We start from the raw sequence: 21,531 nt of genomic DNA on the forward strand, positions 1-21,531 counted from the left end.
GTGGCTATGATGTATGGAATAGTTTCTGGGATGACCATAGCAAGTTTCCACAAACTTAATGGCTTAAACTAATATTCTCTCAGTTGTGGAGGCCAGATGTCTGAAATCAAAGTGCCAGCAGAGCTTTATTCCCTCCAAAGGCTCTGAAGGGAAATCTATCTTTGCCCCTCCATCCTCTGGTGAGTGGAATTTTAGGTATTTCTCAGCTGTGACTCCATAACCCTGCCTCCTTCATATGGTCTCCCCTACTGTGCATCTGTGTCCTCTTTTCTTAAAAGATGAGTGTCACAGGTCTTGGGCTTCACCCAAGGAGCAGAATGATCTCATTTCAAGGCCCTGAAGTGCCATATTTCTATAAAGACCTTCCATTCATATAAGACGAGAATTGTCCTCTCATCTATTCAACTCCCCAAACTTCTTTTACAAATGGGTTCCTTCATTTCCTTCTAGGAAATGTTTCTGCCAACAGTCTATTCAGATGGGTCCCTGATTCAAACATAGCCAGTAAAAATATTTTCCAAGAATCTCTGAATGTTGCATGAGTTTGAGTAATAAATATTCCTCAAAATTGTAAGCTTTAGTTGTAAGCAAGATTTTCCATGGTGTTGAGTAGAGCAGAGAAGTGGAAGATCTATATAGATTTAGGACCACTGTAGCATGAGCTAAAGCCAATAAGACAAAAACATTTGTAGATGAGAACAAATTTATTAATATAGTTCAGGCTGGTAAAATAGGGCATGTGTTAGCCACAGAAACTGTATCTCTACCATGAAAGGGCAAACCATAGGAAGCTGAGAGTGTTAGGGAACTCAAGACAGCCCAGAAGCATAAGGCCATTATCCATGCCTACCTCTTCTCTCTTTGGAAGGTGTTGCCAACAACTTGTCCTCTTTCAGGGGTAGTGGGTTCAACCAGATGAGGGCCTGGTTGCTGGGGTCCAGCAGCAGAGGCCATCGGCAACTGTTAAAGTGGATGTGGCTTCGCAGCAGCAGGCCTAACAAGCGGGCCGACTTCGCTTGGGGCCTCTTGTCTCGATCCCACTGGTGGTGTTCAGGTCCACAGCTCAGCAAGCTCAAAATCCTGAAGGGACTACATGTGGGCACCAGGGGGTTCTTTGGTGTCACCCTAACTGATTTCTGCTTCATTGCCTGTGCCACATCATCTGGCTCCAGTGCTTCCTCAAAGCCCTGACACAGAGACAGCCACTTTTCCAACAGTTCTTGGCGCCGCTGTGGTGGGAAGGGACCCAGATAGACAATGGCAGCTGAGCACAAGAGGGCATCTCCAAACACAGTCTTGCAATGATTCTTCAACTTCTGGTGTGGAGAGGTAACCAAGGCATGAGCAGTCAGTGAGGTAGGGAGGCATGTGGAAGGGGAGGCGGAAGGTTATCCGAGGGCAACAAGGAATATGGAGAGAAAAGTATGGAGAGGAAGGTGTGAAAACAAAGAGGAAGCAAGGCATATGGTGGGATGTAAAATGAAATGGGAGAGACATCTGGGAAGGGCTTGTTACCTGGAGCTGTTCGGTCCACGTGTGAATGGGTGTAAGCAGTAAAGACCTAATGGGCCATTTGTGAAACTGTCCACCTTGTGCTTGATTGAGGGTCTCCATGGCAAGGTTATGAGAGGCTTGGGCTTCTTCTAGCTTCTTAGTCAGAGACAAAATTTCCTCTAGCAGATCATCGATCTGAAACTGGAGTTGGCCTAGGCGGGCCTGCTCCCGAGCCAGTGCTGCCTCCACCTGCCGCAGTAGCAGGCCAGTGGGCAGTCCCCGGCGCTGTGCCATCCCGTAGTGCAGAACGGCCCATAGCCAGGCTGCCAGGTTTGCTACAGGGATGCTTACTGACCTCAAGGCTTTATCACTCAAACCTGGAGCTTTCAGAGCTTTATTTAACTTTATCAGCTCAGCGTCAGTCAGCTTCTCCTTGGGGAAGAATACCAGCTCCTGGGACATGTGTTAAGGGGAGAGGGGAAGACATGGGTGCTCTTGACCTTGACTCAATAGGCTAATCCTGCCCAATTCTCCCTTTATGTGACCCCTCTCCTTTTATGGTACTTCATCTTCCCTACCTGATAAAAATCTTCAGTACATAACAGCTGCTTGGCACTGGCCCAGCCTGTCTCATGGTGGAACAGGTCACACAATGCATTCGTCACCTGGACTACAGCTTCTGGTGGGGCTCGATAGCTTCTTATCTCCTCAAAGTCAGCCACCTTCAGCTGGTTCAAAGGACCTAGAAATGCCTTGCCCATCTAAATGAAGACAGATGCATGTTGCAGAGGTCCTGCCGTGTTCTGCTCATTCTTAAGGATGTTTCCAAGGGGACTCATCTCTCTTAATGAGGTTCTTCATGAGGATCCATTCCCAAGCTACCCTATAACTTTGGCTTCCCTGCCAAGAGCCCTATTATCACCCCATTCTGTCCTCTGAGTATCCTGTGAGTGGTTGTCCTCTCCCCAGCAGAGCAGGTAGCAGGAAAAGCCTACCTGCTCCAGGAAAGCTTCCTGTTGGGCCTGTAGGGCATCTTGCTGCCTGATTAGATTCTCAATGAGGCTCTCCTGGTGTTGACATTCTGACATCTTCAGCTTGAATAGGAGCTTGCTTTGTTCAAGCTGGCTTTGATAGACACCGACATTCTGTGAACAGAGGTCCAGACCTTGCAGTTCCATTCCCTGGACTGTCTGAGACCACCCCCACAGAGATATCATGAGCATGATAGGGTGACCTAGTCATATTCCCAGTAGGCCACAGATTCTGCTCTGGGTCTGTGACTTACACATCTAGTAGCAGAACCTTAAGTTGGGGGGAGGGTGCTTTTCCTGCCATCTTATTGCCATACAAGTAGCTCCAAAGCTTGTGTAACTATTCTGCTACATCTCTACTCTTCCCAACTCCTTAGCAACAGTTGTCAGAGAACCCTGTCCCTCCCTCTGGAAGCTTTCTCCTCCCCTGACCTTCATGATATTGGATCTCCCTGTCTCTTCTTTTGCTATCCCTAAACTATTTCCTTAAGACAAGTTTCCAAGCCCCCATTTTCTTCTCATCCTACACTTCTGTGCAGTCTCTAATATCATGGTCTTGATTGATTGTTCTGTATGGAGTAGTGTTTTACTCTACCATAATCATTATTCTAAAAACCCAAATCTCTATAAAGCCACATTATTTCCCCAGCGTTAAACTATGCATCCATCTACTTACACCTCTCATAGGTCCCTTCAACTATAAATGTACCCAAAATGAATGTATTCATGACTCCTTAGCTGTCTTGCAATATTACTCCTGTGTGTCCTTTTTACAAAGAACTTTGACAGAATATTCTCATATTACTCCCAGAATTACTCATTTTTATAGATCTTCCCATTATACCTCCTGAATGTTTCTTATCTCCATTCCCAATATCCGTTAACACTCAGAATCTCTCCTGAGAGGCACACTACTTTTCTAACTGGTGCTTCAATTTCTGCTTATTCCCTTCCTCCAATCACTCACCACACTACATACTAATTAGTTTTCTTTAACCTAGTCTCATTGTTTTTGTGTCTTAACACTCACCTTCTTGGCTCTCATCTTTCTAGGCTCATTGTTTAGTTCCTTGAGCACCATACTCTCCAGACATTCCTGACTTTGAGTTCCTCTAGTGTGGCCAATGCTCTCTAGTCTGTGTGTCTTCACTCATGGTGATGCTTCAACTCAGATGTTCTTCCTCTCCACATCCCTTTATACCTGTCCAGATGTTATCTCAAGGAACAACTTTGTTGTACTTCATTGTTGTTTACATTTTAAAGGAATGTTTTGAACATCCACCTCATTCTACACATGTTGTGCTATATACTGAGACTGCCTCCACTTCCTTGTCCTCCCCTTCCTTCCCTTCTCTTTTCTCCCCTCTCTGGAAAACTCTTCTTGGTATATCTTAGAGTACTCTGAATTTTCCTTGTCATAATATGTATAACTGTTTGAAATTGCCTAGACAAATCTAAACTATGTCTCTTAGGCACTTTGGATCTCTGTTTTCTCATAAGTAAATTAGAAAGGGACAGTTGCTTCCTGTGCAAGGAATGTATTATCTTTTTATCTAGCAATCAGTCTATCCATCTATTTAAATGTAGATATAACTATAAATACAGACATAAATTTTGAGAGCCTGGGAAAAAGTTATAGAATTCAATTAATTTTGTTGGTAATACCAATAAATAATTAAGTATGAGGAAGGGAAAAAATGGAGGAGACCAAAATGATTCTGGGGATTTGACTTAGATGATTAAGGGCATGGCAGTGTCATTTTGGGGGGTGAGAAACACTGGAAGGATGCATTATTAGGAACATTTAGTGAATGATCAAAGGATCTAGCCAAATGACCCCTGAGATTATGAAAGTCTCCTAGCTATATTTGGAGTTTCCTATATTATGGTGTGATATAAGGAATCAAGGAGTAGTAGGACTCCTCAAACAAATCAATAATTCATGGCATTAATTATCTTGAGAAAATATAGGACCCAAGGTAAGACACTAGAATTTAGGAAATGTAAGAAAAGAGACCCCATTTACTTTGAACTTTTTACCACCCCCAGTCCCCATTTTTTGAGTCATCTGAGTCTTTAGGTCGAACCTGATCATCATAGGATGACAGGATAGGAAGAGGGCACGAGCACCTTGAGAACTCCAGGGACACAGTTTACACAGAATACTATGGAAATTGTATAACATAGGGAAATAGCCCTGCTCACACTGGTAGGAAGAGGACATTTAGGTATGAGAAGTTGCAAGGCCTGAAAGCTTACTAGAAAGTTGATCAGATAACCTCATTGAGAATGGACACTAGTCCACTTCTCAGTAGCCAGTCCTGAATCTTTTTCAAAGACTTATATGTGATAGAAACCAAAACAAAATGCTTTTTCAAAAACCATTGTATCAAAAACAGAATTTCCTGCTAGTTTGTAAAAATGCATCAAATGGAGTATTTGGCTGCAGAAGGAGTAACAATTCCCACTCCACTAGTTTTAGCAAAATATGAGAAGTTTATTTATTTTAAAATGATTGGCTTTTCATATTAAAACAAAAGGATTGGGGTTTGGACCAGACTAGAAAGGAACTGCATTTGGGGTAACATTCAGGTGGAAAGAAGAAGGTTGATGACCAAGTGGAGCAAGTGTCAGAAGTAGAGAGAAGTAGAGAGAAGAAAGGAGACAGTTCTGGGAAATAACCAGCAGCAGAGGCTAACTAAAGAAATGCAGGACACCAATATCTAGTATGCCATTTAAATAAGATTCTGTTTCTTTGCTGTAGTGTATATTTCCCAGTTTTCATTACTCATCCACATTGTTCACCACAGCCTTATACATTTGCTGCTTTTTTTGGAAGAAAGCTGCAAAACAAAGTGACATGGAAGGGGAAAGCAGATGGCTGTCATGAATTCCACTGAAGAGGATAAGGAATCCAGAGATCTAATCTGAACTATATCATGGGAAACTTTGGGTCCTGGACTCTAATGGAAGATATAGCAGGGATTAGAGACACCCTCCAGGGAAAAGAAGACTCTAAAAGAAATAAGAACCAAGATTCACTTAAGTTGGTTCTTCTCCAGTCCCTTTTTGTTCTCTTGCTTTGAAACAAGTGTGTAAATCTCACAGTCTTCTCCCTCTTTACCTTGTAGGAGCCTTTTAGCTGCTTTTCCAGGTCAGTTAGGTGGTTAGTTTGGGTGCTGTGCCTCTCAACCATCATCCTCAGAGTCTTCAGGGCAGAGTTGAAACTAGAAACACAGTATACCAGTGAGTGGACTCCACAGAGAGCAGAAAGAAGCAAACTGCGGAGATGGGGATGCTCACCGCCAGGCCTTCATTCTCATCTTCAGGATCATCTGCTGCTGCTGCAGCAGGAACATGTCCAAGAAGTCCAGGAATGTCTTGGGGGTGACAAGTGGCAATGCAGGGCACAAGTGCTGATGGTAACAGGCAGATGAAAGATGGATGAGAGCCATGATTTTGGCCACATTTGGAATTAAGGCCTTGATATCTGGGCACTTCAAAGAGCCTGCAATAGATATAGTTTTGGTCTGGTCTTGTAGGATTGGAGGGGAATGAGAAAGGAAGGAAAGTAGAAAATATCAGTCAGAAAGCAAGAAGAAGGGAGAAGAGTAAGATATCTGATCAAGAGGATGAGAGAGCCCACCCTGGGCAGTAACTCACTAGCTGGTTGGGATGAGTGATAGGAACAAATGAAAAGTGGCTCACCATCATCAAGAGGTAGACTCTGAACATTCTCTAGATGGCACTGGGCAATCCTGACCAGGGAATCTTGGTCCCAGGGTTCATAGCGATCAACACTGGCAGTGGCCAGTTGAAGGAGCCTCAGGAAAAGGGTGGAGGGCAGCTGCTTTGGGGCTTGGTCATCTCTCATCAAGAAGAACATGTGCAAGTTGCTACACACTTGCTGGTAGAACCTGTAAGTCAGGGACTCAGATGTCATCTTTTAGACCTATTTACACATCCAGACCCCTGTTCCAACACAGACCCTTTAGCCCACATCTTCAGAGTTCTTGTAACAATCTGATTTTTCTCTTGTCTTTTTGGCCAGGGAAGAGTAAAGCAGAGCTAACATGGATGGGTTCTGGGCCTTACCTATGCAATATTGTGTCCTTCTTCATGATAAGTTTGACCATATAATTCTCCTTGGGGAGATGTTCTTCAATTTTATCCAGATCTGCATCTGTGTACTGGTCAGGGAAGCTACCTGAGGTTGCTAGGGCCACCAGTTGGTGAAAGAGAGCAACATTCACATTATCAGGCACCAGAAGAGCCACTGGCTGGTTTAATACTCCAGCATACCAGCTGGCATCCCGGAGACACTGGGAAATAGCCTGGTCTGACTCAGATGGCAAACGAAAGAGGCGAGCCTGACAAATGCTAGAAGCCAGGCGGATGGCTGTATGGCGCCCAGTACCCCGAGCCACTGAGAGCAGTAGGCCATGCTGCCGGGGTCTAGCCAGAACTCGGACCAGGCGGGCCACGTGCTGGGTCATCATGCGGCACTGGGCAAGGTGGGGGTTCAGTTTCAGCCGAACAGCTGAGGCAGCTAACTGCTTTTCCAGGTTTTCCCACTGCCGTTCCAAGTAAAAGTTGGGATTCTCAAAGTTAGATCCCAGTGTAAGTTCCAGACTGAACACCAGGTTTGAGAGATTCTCCTGGGGATAGAGCAACAGCACGGGCATCAACAAGGGTAAAGAAAAGTCCATCTGGGATGCCCTCTGCCACACACTCTTCTCAGATGTCTGCGACTGGAGCTCACCTCTAGAAGCCCTTATATCTTCCTCCTGCTCAGCCATCTGACTTACACTTTCTGCATTCTCCTTGTTTACTGACTTTATGGGGAATGGTGCTAGACTGCTATCACCAAGGAATGAGCCTGTGGAGGCATGAATGCCATATGGATCCACCTCCTCTTCTGATTCACTGTCACTGTTGCTTAAGTCCTCCCACTGGGCTATTTCTCCCTCAGATTCTACTTCGGGCACTTTTTCCTCCTCCACCTCCTCCTCATAGTCTTTGACCATAGGCTGAGACTGTGGCCCACAACAGAAGACACTCTTAGCTACTTGTAGAAGCAAGTTAGCACAATGTGAACGTTCCCTATCGCTGTCCAGCCGGTCACAAAATGTTCTTTGTGCCTCATGTAACCAAAGACGCACCAAGATGCGCACAGACATCATGATAGTCAGGCGAGTTCCACGTAAGCCAGACACCCGGCGCAGGTGCTCCTGGTGATGGAAAGTATTTACAAAACCTCGTGAGCCTGTTCTGGTAGGCAGCAGCTGCAGGCTTCCCAGAATGTGGCTCACAGAATGCAGGGAAAAGCGGTAGTGTGGGTGGAGAGGCGAAGGCATGAAGCAGTTACACACAGCCTCCCAGGCCTCCATTGAAGCCCTGACCAGGGCTCTTGCCAGAGTGTGCTCCCGCTCCACAGAGGGGAAGCGCTCAAGCCAGGCTTGGATACCAGGCACATGCCTGCTCAAAAGGGTGTCCTGGGTCATGTTGTCCAGGGCCAGCACTGTAAAGAGTCGGAAGAGACGTGGACAGAGTGGGCGCTCAGAGTAGCCTGGCACTGTAGCAGTAGCAAGGAAGTTGACTGTAGGCTGCAGCGTCTGTAATTCCAAAGTGTTTCGGGCATAGATTGTACCTTCCATTGCCTGGCGCAGAGTCTCCAGCACTGGCTGGCAGATCTTGTCTGGGTCTGTAAAATATTAGGACCAGCATTGAGGACATGTGTAAGTCCACATGAAAGTATCCCAGTATACTTCCCATCCCTGCCTCCTCTTTTTCCAGCACAGTGTTCTAAAGGAAGTCTGTGTATCTGATGTTTTGGCACTTGGAAACCTCTGATCAAGTTGCTCTCTTTCCACACATTCTTTAAAAAAAAGAAAAAGTGATGTCTTCTCTCTCCTCCCCTAGATCCTACCTATTCATTGCCTGAAGGAAATGAATATTGTAATATCTGTAAGCCGAGATGGTTGGAAACTGAGTCCGATCCCAGAAAGTGCAAATCGTCTCCATTAGAGAATGCACACCTAAGCTTTGATCCAGTCATGATGGTACATACCTGTCATCCCAGCACTTGGGAGATAAGACAGGTGGATCAAGAGTTCAAGGCCACCTGTGGCTGCATAGTGGCTTTAGGGCCAACCTGATTGAGCTACATATGAAACTGCCTCCCCAAAAAGTACCAGGGAGTGACTCAGTGGATATGAGTGCTAGCCAAGCAAGCCTGACAACTAGAATTCAATCCCTGGAACCCATGTAAAACAGCCAGGTGTATTTGTAATCCCAGAACACCTACTGAGAGATGGGAGGTAGGAACAGGAGAATAGAATTGCAGGGAAGCTTTGGGTAGCCTGGAGTACATAGCACAGCACTGGAGCAAGAGAGATCCTGCTGCCTCAGAAAATGAGAGAGGCCCAGTTCCTGAAAGTTGTTCTTTGACCTCTTGTGCTGTGGCACAAGGTGCACCTGTACACACACACACACACACACACACACACACACACACACACACACACACACACACACACGAATAAAATTTTAAATGACTTTAAGATGTGATTTTTCTAGAGCGGCAAAGAGAATGAGGAGGGAAGTGGGAAGGGAATTGAGAACAAAGTATAAAGACACATATGTATGAAAATACCATAATGAAACCCATTGTTTTATATTCTCATTTGAAAACATTAAAGAGAAAAAAGTGATTTACACAAAACAAAGTATATGTTTAACTGTATAGTGGAGTTCTGACAATATGGACACCTCTGTAAACCACCATTTTAATGCTATTTAGATTTCATCAGCCCTGAGAGCTCCTTCGTGCTCCTCTACAGTCACCCATCCTACCACCATGCAGACATTGCTCTCTGAACTCATTTCTATCGCCAACTATGCCTCTCCTAGAAGTTTAAATAGAATCATAAAGCAGCTATTGTTTTCACTTTGCCTGCATTTGACATGTTTTTGTACATCAGTAATTTGATATATTCTTATATAAAATACAATATTACATTATGAAAAATCACAATTTGTAGATCGACCAACACACGGAGGGGCATTTAGGTTAGTTCCAGGCTTTGGCTGTTCCAAGTAATATTTATCCATGTACTTTAGGGACGTGTGTTTGATTTTGCCTCGGGCAAATACAAGAAAATACTATTGTAATACAATTTCTTATTTCTCGCCACTTCTACCTACATTCAACCCCACTAATAACATCATTGTATTTGTTTTGACTACCAGCTATCTTTTAAGGAAAGTACAGAAAGAAAACTACAGTTGTTTATATGCAACCACAGACATTATTTTTGATGCTCTTACCTCTTGACTGCACATCTGGTTTCCATAAGTTACCACTGCCACGCTGTTTAACAAACTCATTTGGCTTTTCTTTTTTTTAAGATTTTATTTATTGCTGGGCATTGGTGGCGCACGCCTTTAATCCCAGCACTCGGGAGGCAGAGGCAGGTGGATCTCTGTGAGTTCAAGGCTAGCCTGGTCTCCAGAGCGAGTGCCAGGATAGGCTCCAAAGCTATACAGAGAAACCCTGTCTCAAAAAACCAAAAAAAAAAAAAAAAAAGATTTTATTTATTTTATCTATTTCTGTCTATGTGTGTATTTGTGTGAACATATGCCATGTATGTGCAGGTCCTAGCAGAGGCCAGAAAAAGGCATCAGATCCCCTGGAGCTGGTTGTTAGCTGCCACATAAGTGCTTGGAATTAACTCAGGTCCTCTGAAAGAGCAACTAATGCTCTTAACCACAGAGTCATCTTTCAAGCACCCTTGAATACTTTTTAAGATTTATTTTACATATATGAGTGTTTTGCTTGCGTGTGTGTGTGTGTGTGTGTGTGTGTGTGTGTGTGTGTGTGTGTGTGTGTGCGTGTGCACGCGCGCGCACCACATGCATGCCTGGTATTCACAGAGGTAAGAAGAGGGCATCAGACCCTCTGCAGCTGGAGTTACAGATGGTTGTCAGCTGCCACATGGTTGCTAGGAATCAAACTTGAGTCCTCTGGAAAAGCAACAAGTGATCTTAACTGCTGAACCATCTCTCCAGCTCCTTGAGTACTTTTAATAGTTGCTTTAAAGTATTTGCCTGCTAAATCTAAAATGTATGTCATGCCAGGGAAGGTTTCTATTAAACGCTCCTTCCCTTCCACCCTTTCCCGCCTCCTTCTGACAGAGCCTCACTATGTAGTCCAGGATGGCCTCATGATCTTCCAGTTTTCCTGCCTCCGCTTCCTGAAAGCTGCAATTACAGGTATGTGCCACCATGCCCAGCTCATTGCTTCTTTTTGATAGTGGGTCATTTTTTTTCTTTTCTTTTAATGTGTAGTCATTCTTTAAATTTTGTAGGAAATGTTTTGGTAGCTGTCACTCAAAGACAGCTTTTCACAGTAGCAGCTCTAACATTCTTTACTTCCCATACTATTTGCAATGTTTTTTAGTATCCTACTTAAGTCTTTTCTTAACTGAAATGTATCATTTATGTATTCATCTATCTTTGTTTTTAAAGATTTTATTTATTTATTATGTATACAACATTCTGCTTCTATGTATATCTGCACACCAGAAGAGGGCACCAGACCTTATGACGGATGGTTGTGAGCCACCATGTGGTTACTGGGAATTGAACTCAGGACCTCTGGAAGAGCAGTCAGTGCTCTTAACCTCTGAGCCATCTCTCCAGCCCCTCATCTTACTAGACCTATCTTTATTCCTTTTATTATATACTGGCACCTTAATTACCATTTAAATTCATCATAATGGACAAAACATAGTTGAAAGAATGACAGGTTTCAAGCAAAACAGAATTGGATTTTAATATTAATCCTGGTATTTAATCCTAAGGTATTTCAAACACATTATAAAATTTGTTTCCTTTTGTGAAGTTTAGTGTGTGTGTGTGTTTCTGTCTCTCCATGTGTCTGTCTGTCTGTCTCTGTGTGCCTGTGTCTCTGTTTGTCTGTGTGAGAATGGTCACCCCAAGAGGCCAGAACAGAGCATCAGTTCTCCTAGAGTTGTAGCTATAGATGGTTGTAGTTGTGAGCTGCCCAGTGTGATTGCTGAGACTGAATTCAGGTCATCTGGAAGAGCAGCAAGAGCTCTTAACCAGTGAGCCACCTCTCCAGCTCCCTAACATCCTCCCCACTCTGAACTTATTCCTCTTTAAAATCATCATTTTACAAAAATCCCCATCTGGGGCTGGAGAGATGACTCAGTGGTTAAGAATACTGGCTGCTGGTCCAGAGGACCAAGGTTCTATTTCCAACATTCACATGACAGCTCACAATATTCTGTAACTCTAGTTCTAGAGGATCTGATGCCCCTTTCTAGCTTTTATGGGCACCGGGCATGCATGTGGTACATATACATACATGCAGTCAGTCAAACACAGAAAAATAAATACAAAAATATCCATCTTTCTATACTTTTATAAACTTTAAGGATAACATGAAGCTGGGCAGTGGTGGCCTACACCTTTAATCACAGTACTTGGGAAGCAGAGGCAGGCATATCTCTGTGAGTTTGAGGCCAGCCCGTTCTACAGAGCCAGGAACAGTAAATGCTGTTACACAAAGAAACCCTGTTTCAAGAAATCAAAAACCAAACAAACCAAACAAAAAATATTAAGCATGTATGACATAGTATTCAATAAATTTTACCTCTTAGTTTTTAAAAGTATTAATACACCTGGCTCAAGTTTTCTACATACCATAATAGACCTCAATATCTGATTGGACAAGCTACCAAGTACTTCAGCCCACTGACTTCCTGGACTCCCAACAACTTCTATTTAAATTTTAGTTATGCTTATTCTCATGCCACATGTAGAACCTGCCATCTGGAGATAAGACACTTTGAAATTTTAAATTTCAATATCCTAAACTTTTAGTCAGTCTCTCCCCTTTTTTCGTTATCTCTTCTTTTACAAATGCTTATTGGGCACTTAGCTCCCATTTTGTCTACTAAAATGAATGGGACAGATTCATGTCCTCACCTATCTCTGAATGTGACAAAAAGACAAATATGTATGCACTCATAAAATCAGATTGTTAACTTGTATACAGCTTAGGATGGATACCTAACCCGGCCTGGGGACTCAGGCTTCTTGGCAATTCTACTATCTTTGATGATTTGGAAAGAATAAATAGGATTTTGCCAAATAAGCCAAGGAAAGGGAGCAGAGGACAGCATTCCCAGGGACTACTTGTTGAGTCCAATGAGAATAGAGTATAGAAGCCAGAGAATGTCTGATCACAAACGGCTTCACAGAGGATTTGTCAATGTTTCAGGTAATGATTGTCTGCCTCTAAATTAAGAAGTGTGTGCAAAGACTCCCATGATATTTAGGAGACAGAATTGAAAAACACTGGACAAGAGTCAAGGATGAAGAGACTTCAACAAGAATCCTGTCTTGGGGGCCAGTGAGAAGGCTTAGTGGGTAAGGGCACTTGCAACCAAGCCTGGTGACCTGAATCTGATTGCTGGACCCCACATGGAATGAGAAGACTCTTTCTCTTCTGATCTTCATACATGTGACATTGACATGCTCTGCTTCATGCATGTACACACATACTAATTGTTAAAAAAAAAATTAAGAGTTATAGCTTAAGCAACTGGTTGGATGGTGGTGTCTGTTCCTCAGAGACACAAGAGCAATTTGGAAGGGCATGATGAGAGTAGGGCTAGATTTGAGGTATCAAGGTAGAGATGTATAATAGAGAGTTGGATAAATAGGTCTATATTTAAGAGCGATGTCTAATTTGGAGATAAAAATTACCAAAGCAAAGAGATGATTTCTCAGAGAACATGTACAATCAGACAACAATACTAAAAAAATTGAGGTTTAATCTGTAGGTAGATGTTTGAATCAATGAACACTGCAATGGATTTTAGTGTAAGATGACAGTAGCCTTCCCTTCATTTCTTCTTCCCAGTTCCTCACCAGAAGCGGCCAGGTGCAGATCTTCCATCAGGAAAAGGAGTGAGCCTTTGGATTCCTGGTGATGCCCAAGATATGTGCCGGCTTGTGTTTGGCCAGGGATGCCTCTGCTCAGCAGGTGACGAAAGTGGGTAGAACTTAATGCAGAGTGAATGGGGCTGTGAATGGAAGGGTGATTTGGCTCCACTAGCACCTCCACAAAAGCTGACTTCCCTGTGGCTATCTCTCCAGCAAGCAGCACTGGCTGTCCATTTGATAGAAGCAGGTCCACCACATACAAAAGTCGTTCAGTCTGCAGGATAGGGTCAGGGCTTACTGTGGCAGTTCCAGATAGGACAGAAATCAAGCCAAAAATCAGTTCTAGGGAAATTGTCTTTAAAGAACAGGTTATGTATTCTTGTAATTTTGGAAGCACCAGAGTGTGTGAACAGGTGGGCATCAGGAGGACCTCAAATATGGGCTACCCCATAGCATAGCTCCTTAAGCCTCAACCCAAACTATTTCCTCACTGTCTTCATACCTGGGAAGAGGGCTGGAAAGTACCCAGACTTCCTCTGATACAGCTGCTCAGGTAATGGCCAGTAAAGGGTACCAGTGTCCCATCTTCGATGTTTACACGTAGATCAAACACCAAGGCTGAAGGAGGTGGCTCAGGGTAGTTGGACAGGGAACTAATAGAATTCCTCATGAAGTTATCAAAGAGAGGCCAGTGCCTGCTCAGAGGACACACAGGCAAGAGTCAGATAGCCATAAAATTTCCATCTATGACATTCATATACTCTATCATGTCCCCACTGTAATGTCCCATGAATTCTAATTACCACAGACCAATCTACCACAGCTCTTTTGTATACTATACTTCCCATTTTTGTGGTACCTGGAGGGAATGTGGCCTCCAAAGCCCCAGACTGTGGCAAAAAGAAAGCTGCTGATAGCCAGCAAATGTTTCCTCTGCCTTTTATTCACATTGTCACTGTCAGGCTTGACCCTGCTCTTTGAAGATCTGAAGCTTTGGGTCGCAAGATCGCTGCCACTAAAGTCTTCTGCAGTGGTCACTGGGGTCAGAACAGGAATCCATTAAAAAAAAGAAGACAGAAGGGAAAACAGCTACATAGCTTCTTTCACTTTTAGTTCTTTGGACCAGCTTGACCAAGGAACCCATGCTTCTGGCTCAGGTGTAACCCAGTTACCCTTAAGATCCCAGTTCTCTCAAAAGCCAACCTTTCTACCTCCCTACCTTGGACACCTGTCTTCTCCTCTTCATATAAGCGTAGATGGGGGTCAAGTAGAGCACGCAAGATTCGGGCCAGGCTGGTGACTTCTGCCACACCTTGGCAAACAGTCTGATGTCCATGTACCTGTAGCAGAGAACTGGCACCTATGCGAGTAAGGAATCGGAGCACTGCAGGCACCAGGACTTCAGCTAATTTCTTGAGCTCAGTGATTGTCCCTTGCAGCAGGTGGTATTCATGGGGCAGGGATGCCATCAAGACATTAAGCATGCACTGCCAAGTCTGCTCTCCACAACACCAGACTAGAGCACACCGGCCTACCACTGTAGGAGACATGCCACTTGCCTCTGCCACCTCCATCAAGAAAAAGGTACTGAGGGGCCGTGCTATCTGTTGACCATTAGGGAGACTAAGCTGGGGAGGGTCACTTAGGAGACAAGTGATGGAGTCTATCCATGTAGAATTAGGGGCACCATCACATACTATCCATTGCTGGATCCCCGTGAATTCCTTTAACTGCTCTTCTGAGTCCATACTGTTACAATGAGGGGCAGCATGAAGAAGCTTGGGGAAGATGCCATAGTGCCAGGAGGGACCCTCTGACCACCCTAGGAATTCTTGGGTGCTGAGCACACTAGGATATAGGTGGGCAATTTCCACAGACTGGAAACCCTGTGTTGAGGTTTGTTCCATGGCTGCCAGTCGATTCTGAATCTTAAGTAAGCTCTTCCAACAAGTACTCTTGCCACTGCCTGCAGGACCCAGGAGCAGAATACCAGAGGCCTGACTCAGTGCCTGACTAAGCTGCTCCAGAGACATCAGTGTGTTAGGGGTGGGAAGCAGGCCTAACTGCTGGAGTTCTTCCACCACTACTGACCTCATCAGTCTAGGGGTCACAGGTTCTGCCAGCACGTGGCTAGCATTAGGGAAAATCCCACATAGTAGCTCTTTGAGCTTTTGTAGGCGGAACCCATCAAGGATGCTGAACAGAGGTGAGTGCAATAGGGCATGCAGTAGGGCAGCCTCCTCAGGGGCAACTGAGTTGTGGGGCTGCTGGGAATTATTTTCTTCCTTGGTTGCATTTAGGGTCTGTATTGTGTCTTTGAGTACCTGCTTGAGCAGTGGCAAGCGGCAGGGCAAGGTCCCAGACACTAGCTCACGCTCTAGGGAGAATAATCTTGATAGGCGAATAGCCATTCGGGAGGCGTCCTGCACCCCTGCACACAGCAGGTTAAGTTCTGCCACTCGTTGCAAGTCAGGCAGTGCAAATGCCACAGGACGGAGTAGCAGGTGCAGATTGGCAGGCACATCACGTCTCAGGACATTCAATGTCAGGAAACAGCCATAGCCAAGGCGCATGGACACATCATGCTTCTCAAAGAAACCAGCACCAACGAATGGGGCCTTAGTAGGGTTTATGGTACTGATGTTTTTGGAAGCTTTCTGACACAGTGGGGCATAAAGATGGTGTAGCTCATCCAGACGCTGGCCCAGTGCAGAGAGCAAGCTAGCAGGTAGTTGGTGAATATTCTCCAACAGCAGCCAGGCCCCACCCTGAAGGGCACCATTCAGGTAATTGCTCAGACATCGGAATTCTATCTGGGGCAAGCAGGGCATCATTACCAGCTGGCGGCCTAGGGTCCATGCCAAGCTAGTCACCATTTCTGTCTTTCCCAAACCATCCCGGCCCAGTAGGGTCCCACAGGCTACCTCCTCCAGGGCCAATAAGAGAACCAACACTTCCCGTTCATGCATCAGGCTGGGTAGAGGCCCCAGTTTGGGCCCCAGGTACTCATAATTATATATGAAAGACCGGCCAAGCACATCTATCCAGCATGCAGCTGGTGACAGAGAGGGCTCAGCAGATGCAATAGTCTTAAGACACTGCAAGGGACTGTTGGAGTTCAAGTGAGATGAACCCAGGTGATACTTCAGTTGGCGGACCCAGTGGAAGTCTGTCAGATCCCTGACCTGGTGCTTCTCCAGGAGTTGTGCTATATCCCGATGAGTCACTGTCATGACCAGCAGGGTACTGAATAGGCTAGTCTGGAGAACAGAAGGCAGAGGTTGCTCACCCTGGGAGCTCCTCTGAGCGCGTATAAATTGCACCAGCACCTCCAGCTTGTGTACATGTATGGAAACTGTGCGCAGGGTTCCCCACTCAAATAGAACTTCCTCCATCTCAGCCCGCCACACTACCTCCTCTGCCACCAGTATGCACTGCCATGGAAAAACCTGGATTGCATCTAGCCAGTGCTGGACATATAATTGCATGGGTGCCTGTCTTTGTTGAGGCAATGCTTCCAGTGCCTTAACTAGGGACGGGCCTTGAGCAAGGCGGGTGGCCACACAGCTCTGCAGCAAGTTCACTATTACAAAACGCAGACACTTCTCCAAAGAGGCTAGCCACTTAGGAAGATCTGGCTGTAGAGGAAGAGGATCCTGAAGCTTCACTTTCTCTCCAAATGCCCCTAGCACAGCAATTGTCTCCACTTGACCCTGTGTACCTGAGCTTGACTCCTGGTCATTCTTGCTTTTCTCTTCATGTGGGGCAGACCTGAAGTTCACAGCTTTAATGTGAGGAAAGCAGCGCTGTGCCCATGACTGGGCCTCACAGGCCTCTAGAGGGGCAGCAAGCAGGGCCACCAGTTCACTGTCACTGAGGAAGAAAAGGCGGGGGAAGTGGGCACATACCCCATAAAGGACATCTGCCAGAGCCATGACGATGGCCTCCAGCTCCACAGATCCTGCTTTAAGTAGTTGTTGTAGATGCTGACCTTGGAAGTAAGGGCTCCTCTTAGAATTGGGCACTATAAGTGACAGAACCATTGGGTCTGCCACCGAGATTCGCATTAGAGTCCGATACTGATCATCCATGGCCTTGAAACGGGCATTCTGTGGTTAAAAAAAGGTGGTAAGTAAGGGGGAACATGATAGATAGCTCCACTCTTCCATTCAGAGCCCTGATACTCAGGAGCTCTTGCCCAACTTCTTTAACTCCCTTCCCTACCAGCTCAGCATCAGGAAACTGGATCTCCATCTCATGTAGAACTTTATTTAGAAAAATCCACTTCTGCTGGAAAGCCACCCACACCTCCAGTAGGGCACCTGTGTAAGCAGTCGGAAAAATACTTGAGGGAGATTCTAGGGTTTTAACACCTTCGAGGGGGTCCAGCATACATCTGACCTCTCCAGTGACCCAGTAGCCCGACAGAAACATACTGTTCAGCAGAACTCAGGGACCAGATTACAGAAAGTAAAACATTCACTAGAAATAAAGATCTGGTCACATCAAACCAAGAAGGAACCTGGAAAGTCCTTACTCTGTCCTTCACATCTTCTATCTAATGTCCCCCTGTCACCTCCATACCTCTGGACCAGTCTACATCAGGTTCCATCCATCCACCCAACTACAGCCCTGTACTCACCTAGGCCATGCATAATGTTCATCCATTCTAAAGCCATTTTATGCAACTCTCCTGACTTTTGGATGGCTAGGATCTTGAATAGTGCCTGGAGACTGTTCTGGATGGCATCTTGCAGGCTGCTGTAGTCTTAGGAAGAAAAAGATGCACTGTCATTCTATGTGAGTCAAGGGCAGTGTTTGGGGTAAGAAAGAGCTCATCTTGACCTTCTAGGGGAGGCAATTACCTTAATACCCTTTCTTTTGTAATTTAAATTAAAAACAATCCTATTTTATATACCAATCCCAGTTCCCTCTCCCTCCAGTCCTCCCACTTCCCCCCATCCTCTCCCCATCCCACCCCCATCCACTCCTCAGAGAGGGTGAGGCATCAAAGCCTGCCACACCATATGGGGCAGGACTGAGACCCTCCCTGCTGAATCTAGGCTGAGCAAAGTATCCCTCCATAGGGATTGGGCTCCTAAAGCCTATCTTCAGAGGTTGCATTAGCCATAGAGTTGATATGGCAGAGAACTGAGATCTTAAAGCAGGCACTATGGGTAGACTTTAAGCCAGCTGATTTCTCCCACCAGATATTGTCATGCTCATCTAGTTCTATGGACATTCTTTAAGGCATTAGAGATTCATCCTAGAAAGAGGCCTCATGGCTCTAAGTCCCTACATAGTATTATGCAGCAAGAATACCCATTCTGGGATTACTGGGAGCCTGGTAAAAAGTTTTCTCTCATGATCTTAACACTTAGCTCCTTTGGGAAAGACCAGGCTTGGGTACAGCATAGACACTAGAATTAACAGAATTGAGAGACATTGGTTTGGATAGGTGTAGGACTCTCTAACTATCCATGTTTGAAAGAAAATACATAGTATCTTCATCTCAGTGTCTCTAGAGAAAACAATATTGGAAGAATTTGGGTTCTCTGTTTTATCCCCCGTTTAAATGACCACTGAACAGTGGAGAGGCATTAAGGCCCATCTGTTGTGATTATCTAAGAAATGTGGAGCAGACTACAAATCCCTATAGCCACTTTTCCTTTATATACCCACCCAGACCTCAGATTCTGAAGAAGGTTAAAAGAGGTTGTGTGAAGTCTAGCAATATCTGCCAACATATTATATATTTAAAAAAGAACATTTTCATGGGGGATATTTTGGATGTTGAACTACTTTTCATATATGTTCTTAATTTTGCTACGAATCTAAAAGGGAGAGTGAATGATTAGTAGTGTCACTAACCCTACAAGAACATGTCTTCCTGGGGTAAGAGTTAAGTGTTCACCATCTTGGGCTCATTCAGGTGAATGAAGTCCCTAGTTTCACTGTGTATGGCCACCATGAAATGTGTCCTTGATTAATATACCCAGAACTGATGCAGAAGCCTAGTACAGAGAAAGGAGAAAACCTGTAGGGAGAAATGTCAAGCACATAATACTCTATATAAAATTAAAGCCAGAGGGAAAGTTGGGTAGAAAGTAGGCTAATTGAAGATTGGAGGAGTCTACTTGGTTCTTGTGCTGTAGGTAGCACAAAACTAAACTTCATAAACAAATTCATAGTTTGTACTCCACTAGTTTTTAAAATTACTTTGGTAGCAGATTAATCTAAGGGTGATACAGGAAAGTAGAATAGAACAAAGAAGCAGACTGACAAAGTGTGGAACCAGTGTCAAACATGGGTAAAGAGATCAGCTTAAAATATGCTCATGTCAAAAGTGGGAAGAGAATGTCCTTTGAATCATGGTATATTAACTACAGATGTCTGGTCTTAATATGTTTCAGACAGTACTGAAAAAATAATTAGTTCTAAATAAGAGGGGTGTGAACAAGAATTCCATGTAAAAATGGATAGGAAAGATACTCCAAATCTAATACTGCACATGGATGGGTGATAAGGAAAAATATTCCTGTTATAAAAGGCATATCCTCTCTTCTGTGACAAATTTGCACTAGCTATACATTTTGCCCAGACAGACTCATAAGTAGCCCAAATGTATCCCCTTTCCTCATTCTCCATTGCTATCATTCTAGTGTAGGTCGTACTGTTTTTCACTTGAGTTAACACCAGTTGTCTCTTAACTGTTCTTCCTGTCTCTATTCTTTGCCTCCCAATTGAACTAACATCTGACCTTATCACTTCCCTACAACAAAACTTCTCTATGATTCAAATATTACTGAATAAATTCTTTTGCATGATCTACTCTCTCTAACTTCACATGCCTATTTCCTGTTCCAAGCAGTCTTTGGGCTCTAGTCTCAGTAAGTTGGAAGGTCCTCTAGTGGATGTTCCCCCTTTCTATCATAGATATACAGGCTGAACTAATCGGAAGTTTTATTGCTACGATTAACTGCCTGGCACACACAACTAAGGAGGGAGAGATTTATTTTAGTCCATAATCTCAGAGGTTTTGCCAGTCATGGCAAGGAGAGTAAACACAGCAGTTTACATCATGGTGACCAGGAAGCAGAGAAAAGGGAAACTGGGAAGAGCCAAAGCAAAATATGGCTCTTAGGGATACATCCCCAGTGAACTACTTCCTCCAATTAGGCCTCTACTTCTACTTCTACCAACCAACAATGCCATCACACTATGAATTTATCATGAGGTCAGAGTCCTAGGATCCTATCACTTCCCAAAAGCCCATCAGCTGTCAGTCAAACCCTCAATACATGAGCATGTGGGAGACACTGCAAATAAAACCACTACAATGGTACTGTCTAATATCAAAATTCACATAAATCTCAAGCCATTATCTAGAATATTCTAGCATTGTTGCTCCAAGTTAAATCGTATGCCTGATTAAATGCAAGTTAAGTGAGTATGCTTGAAAACCTATTTGTGTGTGTGTGTTATGTCACAATTTTAATTATATAATCTAATCTAACAGAGTTGTAACTACTGGAATATGTGTGAGAAAAGAGTTGCTGCTTTTATGGAAACCATGGAAGATAAAGGTGAGCTAACAGAAAGTTCTTGTTCTTAGAATAAAATGTTAGCAAACATTTTAGCTAAAATAAAAATCTCAATCCTAGCTACCTACCTCCTTACCTATTATCATTACATATTTAACTAATTTCTTAGATTCACTGATAACAGTTATGTTGGTAACAGAATTTCTCCTACCAGCAATTCCCAACACATCTTCTCGGATGTTCTTTGTCATAGTTAGCTTCAGATCTCAACTAGACACATCTGAGAAGGAAGAACTTCAGTTAAGGAACTACCTTCATCTGTGGGCATATTTGTGGAAATTTTCTTGATTACTAATTCATATAGGAGGGCCCAGCCCAATATAAGCAGAACCATACCTAGGCAGGTGGGTCTTAGCTATATAAGAGAGGTAGCTGAGTAAGCCAGAGGAAGCAAGCTAGTAACAATCATTCCTCTGTGGTCTTTG

General features: G+C 44.2%; 2 protein-coding genes across 3 annotated transcripts in view; one reads left to right on the plus strand and one right to left on the minus strand.

The window, feature by feature from the left end:
* The window catches only part of Rrp8 (ribosomal RNA processing 8), a 40,199-nt gene extending 26,597 nt beyond the window's left edge, over positions 1-13,602 (plus strand). Inside the window, exon 8 of one of the 2 annotated variants that reach the window (XR_003483234.2) lies at positions 13,480-13,602. The gene's annotated coding sequence lies outside the window, so the exon portion shown is untranslated. The remainder of the gene's footprint in view (positions 1-13,479) is intronic. The other variant, XR_004769111.1, reaches the window with a different exon arrangement.
* Dnhd1 (dynein heavy chain domain 1) overlaps positions 1-21,531 on the minus strand; it is a 70,636-nt gene that overhangs the window by 7,738 nt on the left and 41,367 nt on the right. The window contains exons 20-33 of the mRNA XM_027404954.2: positions 18,145-18,270; positions 17,727-17,824; positions 14,722-17,611; positions 14,362-14,539; positions 14,005-14,197; positions 13,488-13,776; positions 6,621-8,229; positions 6,234-6,442; positions 5,829-6,033; positions 5,650-5,752; positions 2,490-2,639; positions 2,073-2,255; positions 1,516-1,947; positions 851-1,316 (exon numbers count right to left, since the gene is read on the minus strand). Of these exons, the coding sequence (XP_027260755.2) occupies positions 851-1,316; positions 1,516-1,947; positions 2,073-2,255; positions 2,490-2,639; positions 5,650-5,752; positions 5,829-6,033; positions 6,234-6,442; positions 6,621-8,229; positions 13,488-13,776; positions 14,005-14,197; positions 14,362-14,539; positions 14,722-17,611; positions 17,727-17,824; positions 18,145-18,270 (7,131 nt within the window). The remainder of the gene's footprint in view (positions 1-850; positions 1,317-1,515; positions 1,948-2,072; positions 2,256-2,489; positions 2,640-5,649; positions 5,753-5,828; positions 6,034-6,233; positions 6,443-6,620; positions 8,230-13,487; positions 13,777-14,004; positions 14,198-14,361; positions 14,540-14,721; positions 17,612-17,726; positions 17,825-18,144; positions 18,271-21,531) is intronic.

Source organism: Cricetulus griseus, chromosome 3 (assembly GCF_003668045.3).
Source record: "Cricetulus griseus strain 17A/GY chromosome 3, alternate assembly CriGri-PICRH-1.0, whole genome shotgun sequence".
Lineage (NCBI taxonomy): Eukaryota > Metazoa > Chordata > Mammalia > Rodentia > Cricetidae > Cricetulus > Cricetulus griseus.